Source organism: Mercurialis annua, linkage group LG7 (assembly GCF_937616625.2).
Source record: "Mercurialis annua linkage group LG7, ddMerAnnu1.2, whole genome shotgun sequence".
NCBI classification, from domain to species: domain Eukaryota; kingdom Viridiplantae; phylum Streptophyta; class Magnoliopsida; order Malpighiales; family Euphorbiaceae; genus Mercurialis; species Mercurialis annua.
In genome coordinates this window covers 4743674-4754563 of record NC_065576.1, presented here as the reverse complement: position 1 = coordinate 4754563, position 10890 = coordinate 4743674, and the positions used below count along the sequence as shown (strand labels likewise).

The 10890-nt window shown below is 34.1% G+C and overlaps 1 protein-coding gene across 1 annotated transcript; it reads left to right on the top strand.

Annotated features, from left to right (window-relative positions):
• The first annotated feature begins 2026 nt into the window (after positions 1-2026).
• LOC126656033 (pleiotropic drug resistance protein 1-like) lies at positions 2027-9361 on the top strand. The gene is made up of 24 exons (XM_050350482.1): positions 2027-2362; positions 3192-3312; positions 3416-3504; positions 3584-3668; positions 3792-3951; positions 4023-4099; positions 4291-4344; positions 4438-4528; positions 4597-4898; positions 5020-5301; positions 5397-5713; positions 5794-5954; positions 6042-6145; positions 6228-6384; positions 6474-6545; positions 6615-6790; positions 6877-7209; positions 7299-7589; positions 7689-7772; positions 7879-8012; positions 8100-8327; positions 8417-8588; positions 8675-8929; positions 9029-9361. Exons 1-24 carry the CDS (start codon positions 2049-2051, stop codon positions 9284-9286), a joined length of 4317 nt encoding a protein of 1438 aa, XP_050206439.1. The 5' UTR covers positions 2027-2048; the 3' UTR covers positions 9287-9361.
• Positions 9362-10890: the final 1529 nt, after the last annotated feature.

Sequence of the window (10890 nt, the reverse complement as noted above, 5' to 3'; positions counted from 1 at the left end):
AAACTTCGATTTATTTGTTTAAATTCAGATTTTTAGTCTAATTACTTGAGTTAATTCACTTTAGATTATAATTAGTTCACACAAATCCATTTATTTTCCTACTAGCCAATTAAAAGAATATTAGAAATTAGTTGTTTAGTTCATTGTTCCTTGTGGGATCGATACTTGGTCTTCCAAGTTATATTACTTGCGCGATATCGTACACTTGCGATTATTTGCCATCAAGTTTTTGGCGCCGTTGCCGGGGAGCAATAATTCTTTGTTATATAATATTTATTTTTAGTTTATTAAATATTTATTTCATGATTATCATGGTTTATTTATATCTATTATCTTTTCATTAAATTTTTTTTTTATTATATTTAAACTATATTTAGCAATACAATATAATAGTTTTGCTAGCCATTCGAGCTGCCTGTAATCTGTTCATTCGGATCTCATCCCATCCATTATAGTTGTAGATTAAAATAAATTAAATGAAAATAATTATTAAATAAAGTATAACTTTTTTTCCTTGAAATTTTATTAGCACTGATAATATATATAAAATTAACGGTATTATCTAAACAAATAGTATATAAAGCATGTAAAAAATTATTTGTTATTAATTATTAACTAAACTAAAGATATATTAAAAATGTAATGTTAATTAAAATAGATTTAAAACTCTCAAGTTCAGGAGTAAAAAGGATAATTTAACAAGTTTAGAGGTGTGATGAGTTAAACTAAAAGTGTAAAGGTTAGATAGGTAAATTAGTACTAATTCAGAGGTCAAATAATGTATTAAGTTTTTATATATATTTAATGATGTGGCAAACGAGCTGGCATTCCAGTCAAAGATCTTTCATTTAAGACTCAATTTCTCTTTCAGGGGTTAAGAAAGATAATTTAACAAATTCAGAGGTTCGGTAAGTCAAACGTTAAATTTACAGGTTAGATGAATAAAAAGGTATAAATTTAAGGATCAAATTATAAATTAAGCTTTTTTCTGAGAATAATTATAAATTAAGCTTAAAATAATTTTAAAAGACATAGTAGAATTTTTTAGATGAAATATATTAAAATAAAATTTAGGTTTTTATTTCAACGGGATCGAGGGTGCAGTACTTATTTTCAGAACCACAAAACTGAATTCAAGTTTTATTTAAGAGAAATCTGACTACTTGTATTAGTATATAAGTACATTCTAATTAAAGGCAATCGTAAGAATTGATCATTTAGAAATTGATTCTTGCACGTCATATATAATTTTATATCTTTCCCTTAAACTGGGTAGAGATTGGACTTTTATAATTTAGGCCTAATCACTCAAAAAACCCTCACATTTATTTATTTTTTTAATTCCATCCCGACGTTGAAAATTTGTCAATTTTACCCACTTTTAAATTTTCCGTTTTCAATTGTACCCCAATATTTTAATTTTTGTTAATTATTTAACTTAAATGATGAAATCATTCAATTAACTAAGTTTAAACATGAAATTAAATTTTTTTTTATTCAAAAAAATACAAATAAGTCCTTTATTTTTAAAAATTAACTAAAACCCATAATCATATCAACACTAACTTAAATTCTTAATTAATTTAACTAAATTTAAATAAATTTTAAAAACGTACAATTAATATATGCTAGACATGGAGAATGTTTTAAACAAATTTCCAAACGAAAAAGACGTTAATTTTATTTTTCAGGGTACAATTGAAACACAAAAATGCAAAATAGGGTGAAATTGACAAATTTTCAACGTCAGGGTATGATTGAAAAGGGGCTAAAAGGTCGGGTTTTTTTTAAGACATTAGACTTATAATTTACAAACAGTGTTGTCATCCATTTATTTATCATAAGGTTGACTTCCATGTAGAACGCAAGGTACATTATACTATTGAAATCCCTGTATATAAAAATATAGAGAAAAGTATACAAGGCAGAAGGTGGCATCATGTAAATGTAATCATGGAGCACATAAAATATAAATATAGTAACTACCTCAAAAGAAAACTATATGAAATGGCTGAGAGAAAATAACCCATTTTTTCCTGGTCTTGGAAATGGAGGGTTCTAATAATGTTTATTCTAGAGCTGGTAGCTCTTCTTCCACAACATGGCAACTCAATTCTGATGACATTTTCTCAAAATCTTCACGAGAAGACGAGGAGGAAGCTCTAATATGGGCTGCACTTCAAAGATTACCCACTTACAAACGCTTAAAAACTGGCATGCTTTCATCATCTTCAAAACGTGGAGCCATTGAAGTGGATATCCAAAATATTGAATTGCAGGAAAGACAATCTTTGCTTCAGAGATTGGTCAAAATAGATGATAATGAGAGGTTCTTATGGAAGATAAAGAATCGTGTTGACAGGTATGATAGAGAAAACAATGCCTTCAATCTGTTATTTTATTTGCATGGCTTGTTTGGTTGCTGAGAAAATGTATGCAAGAAAGTAAAAGAAGTACTAGAATTTAAGCATGACAACTGAAATTTTCTTTTTAATAATGGGGAGTCTTTCTATGGTTAGTTTGTTGTTTAACAAAATAAACCTTACTTTATCCACTTGTCACCGTTGAATGGATTTTCATCACGTTCATCTAATGGTAAAATGGACGAAATAAGCTAAAACAAATTAACTATAAACTTTCCTTGATATGGAGTATTGAGATTTTCTCTCTTTTTGTTTTGCTGATAATCTTTACATAAAATAAAATGTATTTTGTGACCGCAAAATCTATCACAAATTGATATATATATTTTTTGAAGCTAAATTGATATATATATATATATATATATATATGAAGAATTTTGGTCGTCATAAAAAGGGGTCATAACTTTTTTTTTTGGTGACGGAAAAGGAAATCCGTCATAAAATTTGTGACTGAAATTTCCCATCACAGTCACAAATATTTTTTGACGGAAAATTTATAAAAATATCTATATTAAAAAAAGAAACTTGTTTGTAAAAAACATTTAGATGAAAATATTTTACAATCCGTCACAAAAAATTTGTGAATTTGTGACAGAAAATTCCTTCAAAAATCCACAAAACTCTGTAAATCCATTATAAATTTGTGACAAATTTTTTCTGTTACAAATTTCCGTCACAATTTGAGAATTTTCGTGTAGTGAATAAGCTTTGCCTTTAATATATTGTAGAATGTCTTTAATGCAATTCCTTGTTTTAATGATTTCTTAGAGTTGGACTGAAGTTTCCAACTGTAGAAGTCCGATTTGAACAGCTAAATGTTGAGGCACAAGTTGATGCAGGGAGCAGAACTCTTCCTTCACTCATCAGTTTCTTTCTGAACATACTACATGTATATTTTTCATTATACCAATTTGATATGCTATGTCATGCTTTTATTTATTTCCATCACAAGTTTTCCTTGTATGCTTACTTCTCAATTTCAATCATAAAAGAGTATTTTAAAAGGCCTGCATATCCTCCCGAGCAAAAAGATTGATCTTCCTATCCTTAGAGATGTTAGTGGAATCATCCATCCGTCAAGGTTAGTTGAATATTGAAGCCTTTTCTTCATGTTTATAACACATAATATGATTACAGTACTCTTCGTGTTGGCGTTGCAGGATGACATTGCTTCTTGGACCCCCGAGTTCTGGAAAAACCACACTCCTGTTGGCACTGGCTGGGAAGTTGGACCGAAATCTAAAGGTTATGATACTGAATTTAATGTTATAGACAAACTGCAATTTTGATATGCTGATGTTGCATGGGATGTATCCAGGTTAGTCCGTTTTAATCTCTAATTTGAATAAATTGCAATTTATTTTGCAGTTTTCTGGTAGCGTAACTTATAATGGACATGGGATGAATGAGTTCATACCCCAAAGAATTGCTGCTTATATTGGTCAACATGATCTTCATATAGGAGAAATGACTGTGAGGGAAACTTTGGCATTTGCCGCAAGATGCCAAGGGGTTGGGCTTCGTCATGGTAATAATAAGTTTATAACAAATTCCTTTATGAATATTTTTAGTTCTAAACACAGTTTAAGCCATATGCAGAGATGTTGGCGGAGTTGTTGAGAAGAGAGAAAGCGGAAAATGTTAAACCTGATCCTGATATTGATGTCTTCATGAAGGTGACCTCAAATACCACTAGTGAAAGAAATTGATATATAGAATTAATTTGGATTATTATCAACATCATTATAGCAACCTTGTTCATTGACTTTGATTAATGATTTATGATATCCAAACACGAGCATCTTCCAACAAGAATAATTATATTGAAAACAAGAGATATTATGCCTTATATTCTCTGATATTTTAGGCGGCTGCAATTGAAGGTCAGGAGGTGAATGTGATGACAGATTATGTTCTCAAGGTAGTGATCTTGATAAGTAGTATTGTGAGTTTCTTGATGATGTATAAGTATCACGAAGACATATTTATTTGAACCTTTTATATTAATTTGCAGATATTAGGATTGGAAGCTTGTGCAGATATCATGGTAGGGAATGCAATGATTAGGGGCATATCAGGAGGGCAACAGAAGCGTCTTACAACTGGTAAACTGCTTTAGTAATCAATTGTATTACAATCAACTTTGTTATAACCTATAATAATCTACTTCTAGGAGAAATGCTTGTTGGACCAGCCAGAGGTCTCTTTATGGATGAGATTTCTAATGGCTTGGACAGCTCAACGACTTACCAAATCGTGCGCTCGTTGAGGCAATTCATTCGCATTCTCAACGGAACAGCTGTCATCTCTCTTCTACAACCAGCTCCAGAAACATTTGAACTTTTTGATGACATTATTCTGCTTTCTGATGGCCAGATTGTGTACCACGGTCCTCGTGCAAATGTGCTTGAATTTTTTGAACACATGGGCTTCAAGTGTCCTGAACGAAAAGGTGTAGCTGACTTCTTGCAAGAAGTAAGCATGGACATGGCCTTTTTTCCTTTCTCATTTTTTTACAACAAGATCTTCTGGTATAAGTCCTCTATCTGTAGTTCCATAGTATACTCTCATTGCTAATTCATATTTTGGATTACAGGTAACTTCCAGGAAAGATCAGGGACAGTATTGGGCACGGAACGGTGAGCCTTACACTTTTATGACAGTGAAAGAATTTGTTGAGGCATTTCAGTCATTTCATGTGGGACAAAACATTAAAGATAAGATTTCAACTCCATTTAACAAGGTTGAGAGTGATCCAGCTGCATTAACATCTCGAAAATATGGTGTTGATAATGTGGAGTTGTTTAAAGCTTGCTTCTCAAGAGAACTCCTGCTTTTGAAGAGAAATGCATTTCTCTATGTTTTCAAGAACATTCAAGTGAGTAAAAAAAGAATTTGTATTAAGCAATGTATTTTTTTTCTAGATAAAATATTTGCTTATGGAGTTGGACCCTTTTTTCTCTTCTGCTTTAGGCTTCAATCATGGCAGTTATTGCAATGACTGTCTTTTTCCGAACTGAAATGCACCGAGATTCAGTCATTGGTGGGGGAAAATATTTAGGTGCTTTATTCTATTCTTTGCTCGTTTCGATGTTTAATGGCCTGGTGGAGGCTCCCTTGACACTTGCAAGACTCCCAGTATTTTATAAGGAAAGGGACTCCCTATTCTATTCTTCATGGGCATTTTCTCTTCCTCATCTGGTCCTTAAGATTCCTATATCAATCATGGAAGTTGCAGTTTGGGTGGTAATTACATATTATGGAATTGGATTTGATCCAAATGTTGGAAGGTAAGATCACAATTATTTGAGATGTCTTATGATCTTTGTGAACTTGGAGAGTAATTTGGAGAGTAATCTACTTTATGCAGGTTCTTTAAGCAGTATCTTCTGCTAATCCTTGTTAAGCAGATGGCTTCTGCATTGTTTCAATTTATTGCAGCAACTGGAAGAGACATGGTAATTGCTAACAGCGTCGGGATATATATATCACTTGTAATTTTTTCATCAGGCGGCTTTATCCTTTCTCAAGGTATAATTACTCAATAACTTTATTGTAATCTTTTTCTTTAATAAAAATTTAAAGAAATTTGCCTTCTTCACTTGCTCAACACTGAAGATATGATAAAGAAATGGTGGAAATGGGCTTACTGGATATCACCGATGATGTATGGACAGAATGCAATAACAATCAATGAGTTACTTGGAAAAAGTTGGAGCCATGTAAGTTTCTCCAGTTTGCAGATCATATGCTCATGCATTCCTTGCAATCACCTTCCAAATAATTATTATATTCTTTTCAAAGGTTCTCCCAAACTCGACAGAAACTCTAGGAGCTGAGGTTCTCAATTCTCGTGCGTTCTTCACGGATGCATACTGGTATTGGATTGGAGTCGGGGCATTGTTTGGATATACATTTTTATTTAACTCCTGCTACATTATGGCTCTCACTTTCCTTGGCCGTGAGTATCATGATCAGTTATCAACTTAGTTTTATGTTGACTAAGGGTAGGTGGTCATTTTCTAAATTCATGCAAATATTGTCATGCAGCGCTCAAGAAACCTCAAACTATTATACCTACAGAGTCTCAGAGTAATGGACCAGGAGATAGCCAACAAGAAGGTAAGTAGATTTATATACTTATGTTATTTCTACTAATTGCCAGTTTTTATGACACCAAACGGTATATAGGAAGCCGCAGTGGAGTTGGTCAGAGCAGTTCATATAGGTCCTTCGAAAAAGGGTCCAGTCCAGCAGTAGAGACCATTGATGTGGCCAACCATGACAAGAAAAAGGGCATGGTTCTTCCATTCGAACCTCATTTCATCACCTTCAATGAAATTACTTACTCTATTGACATGCCACTGGTATCAAATGTTTTGTAGCTATTATCTTGTTCGTAGAGATGCTTGAGAAACTAGAAGTGACGATCTTGTCAAATTGAACTCTGCAGGAAATGAAAAATCAGGGAGTGATTGAAGATAAATTGATGCTTATACATGATGTGAGTGGTGCTTTTAGGCCAGGTGTTCTTACAGCTTTGATGGGTGTTACTGGTGCTGGTAAAACCACTATGATGGATGTGCTGGCTGGTAGAAAAACTACTGGGTATACACAGGGGACCATTACAATTTCCGGTTACCCAAAGAAGCAAGAAACATTTGCTAGAATTTCAGGATATTGTGAGCAAAATGACATCCATTCTCCGAATGTTACTGTTTTTGAATCCTTGTTCTACTCAGCTTGGCTTCGTCTACCGATAGAAGTTGATGCCAAAACCAGAAAGGTATGCATCTATTCCTTAAATCGGCATCAAGTTGTAATCTAGCTGACTAGCGTTCATTTGGTTGAACTTATGAATTCATTTAATTACAGATGTTCATTGAGGAAGTCATGGAGCTAGTTGAACTGAATCACTTGAGACATGCACTTATAGGATTGCCTGGTGTAAATGGTCTTTCTACTGAGCAGCGTAAGCGACTAACCATTGCGGTTGAACTTGTGGCAAACCCCTCTATAATATTCATGGATGAGCCAACTTCAGGACTGGATGCAAGAGCTGCTGCAATTGTTATGAGAACGGTTAGAAATACTGTGGATACAGGAAGAACAGTTGTTTGCACAATACATCAGCCAAGCATCGACATATTTGAAAGTTTTGATGAGGTAAGAAATTCTTCAACTCATAAGGTTTTTGTTATTTTTTGTTTCTTTGTATATATGGATTATACAGTTTAAGATGTTGTCTGTAACATGCGGCTGTAGCTTATCCTGTTGAAGCAAGGAGGACAAGAAATTTACGTCGGACCACTGGGTCACAATTCTTCCCATCTTGTCAAGTATTTTGAGGTACATAGATCTTAAGAACAATGAAGAAAAATAATTAGGATGTCAATTTTATACCTCCATGTTCATAATTAATCCTGGCCAAATCATGTGCTATTTTTTAATCAAGGGAATTGAAGCAGTAAATAAAATAAAAGATGGTTACAATCCAGCAACTTGGATGTTAGAAGTTACTGCTCCTGCACAAGAAATATCTTTGAGGATTGATTTTGCTGATATATACCGAAATTCAGAACAGTTCAGGTATATATACTGATAAAATAAGAATTTATGTGAAGAAAACAAGGAAATTTTGAAGAAATTGTAACTAATATATTGAGTATTTTTCAGGAGAACTAAAGCAGTAATTAATGAATTAAACAAACCAGTTCCTGGATCAAAGGATCTATATTTCCGTACACAGTATGCACAGTCACTTTTTTTCCAGTTCATCGCTTGCTTGTGGAAGCAACGAAGTTCATACTGGCGTAATTCGTCATACACTGCAGTAAGATTTATCCACACAATAGTTATAGCTTTAACGTTGGGGACAATGTTCTGGAGGCTTGGCTCCAAAACGTAAGTTACTTCTCCATCCCATTCTAAAAAACTTCACAAATTCCAATTATGCCTGCTTATTATTAATTTCTCCGAGCTCTAAATTGCAGGAAAAGAAAAACTGATCTTCTAAATGCAATGGGTTCATTGTATGCTGCTGTTTTGTTCCTTGGTATAAGAAATGCAGGGATTGTTCAGGCAGTAGTGGCTGTTGAAAGAAGTGTTTTCTACCGAGAAAGGGCCGCTGGAATGTATTCAGCTTTCCCCTACGCCTTTGCACAAGTAACAACTAGATTTTTTAACTTTCTCAAATAGTAGCATTGTGATTTTTTTTTTCGGCTTATGAAAGTTTTATCTATTTACTGCAGCTTCTCGTCGAGTTACCATATACGTTTGTGGAAGCTATGGCTTATGGTTTAATTGTTTACACAATGATGGGGTTTGAATTCACTGCTGTAAAAATCTTTTGGTATTTATTCTTCATCTACTTCACATTGTTGTATTTCACCTTCTATGGTATGATGGCTGTGGCAATGACACCGAATCAACAAATTTCAATGATTGTTTCTACTGCATTTTATTCGATATGGAACCTTTTCTCAGGTTACATTATCCCACGAACGGTTAGTATTTTTGCTGGTCAATATCTGCATTTCCCGAATATGGTCATATACACTGAGAATTAACATTCTTCCTGCATCAAATCGTTTCGTTTGTCACAGCAAATTCCTATATGGTGGAGATGGTGCACTTGGACAAGCCCAGTGTCGTGGACATTATATGGATTATTTGCATCGCAATTCGGAGATTTAAAGGATACAGTTACGGCAGAAGAAACGGTGGAACATTTTCTAAGAACATATTTTGGTTATAGACATGACTTTCTAGGAGTTGTTGCTGTTGTTGTTGTTGGATTCACTATACTATTTGCATTTGTTTTTGTGGTTTCCATTAAGATGTTTACCTTTCAAAGGCGTTAGATCTGTGCATGCCTGCATGAAGAGAAGAAATTGGTGAATTCAGTTCATTACGTAGAATTATAAATTTTCCGCTTATTTTGTGATGTGTAGTGATGCGTAATTCAATAAAGAAATCTAAAATTACTAGAGACCGTATCAATTTATTGTGTCTTTAATTAGTATTAAATTTTCTTTATTAATCGGAGAGTTTAACTTATTTACGCTAATATGACTCTGTCCATGTAAATTTCATAATTTTTCATGGTGAAATGAGTTCATGCAGGCTAAGTTTAACAAACATCCAAAATGTCCATAAAAATCATTCAAGAATGACCTCCTCCTGTTTTGTTATGGGGATGAGAGTTCAGTTATGGCTATGATTAAGACTCTGGATAATTTTAAGAACATATCTGGGCTTCAAGTGAATAGTAACAAGAGTCAAATCTTTTTCTGTATGGTGGATCACAACATTAAAGATAGAATTCTGAGTAATCTGGGATTTGAAGAAGGGGAGCTGCCTTTGAGGTATCTAGGCATACCTCTTATCTCATCAAAGCTTTCTAAAGAGGATTGCAGGGGTATTATTTCTAAAATAACTAGCAGAATCCATTCTTGGACAAGCAAGTTATTATCCTATGCAGGGAGGATTCAGCTGATTCAATCAGTCCTTATGAGTATGCATGTCTTCTGGGCATCTATAATGATTCTTCCTAAGCAAGTGACTAAAGAGATCCAAGGAATTTGCTCCAAATTTCTTTGGACTGGTAGTACTGAGGGCAGAAACAAAGCTGTTGTCTCCTGGAAAGAATTGACTAAGCTTAAGAAAGAGGGAGGGCTTAGCATGAAAGATATCAACTGTTGGAATAGAGCAGCTATCAGTAAGCACATTTGGCACCTCTTTAATAACCCAGATTCTATATGGGTAAAATGGGTTAAAGCCAACAAGATTAAGAAGAAAAGTTTCTGGGGTATGAACTTTAGTAATACTACTAGCTGGATTTGGAGGGGCATCCTGAATATCAGACCTGAGATTAGTAAGATTATTGATTTCAGATTGGGAAATGGGAAAATTACTAGCTTCTGGAATGACCCATGGCTCCAAGGGCACTCTGTGGTGGAGAGATTTCCAAGAGTGAAAATGAGAGAATCAGATATCCCAAGGGCTGCTGTAGTTGCTGATTTGTGGAGGAATGGTAAATGGGATTTGCCAGACCCTACTGATGAGGATATGGATGAAGCCTGGAGTTACATTACTCAGAACTGCTCTATCTCCAATAATAATGATGAAATTAAGTGGAAAGTTGTAAAGAACAGTAAATTCTCCATTGACCAGACCTGGAGAATATATAGAGAAACCCATCCTACTGTTAACTGGTTCAAAGTTGTCTGGGGTAAGGGCTCAGTCCCAAGGTACAATTTTATTTTGTGGCTAGTGTTAAAAAGGAGAGTTAGAACTAAAGACAAGTTGAAGAGGTGGGGAGTTACAGAAGATGATAAGTGTGTTCTTTGTAATGATGGCACTGAAACTATCAAGCATTGCTTCTATGAGTGTGATTTTGCCAAGCTCATTTGGAGCAAAGTGTTGAGAATCTGCAGATGTAATGCTACTATCAGAAGCTGGGGGA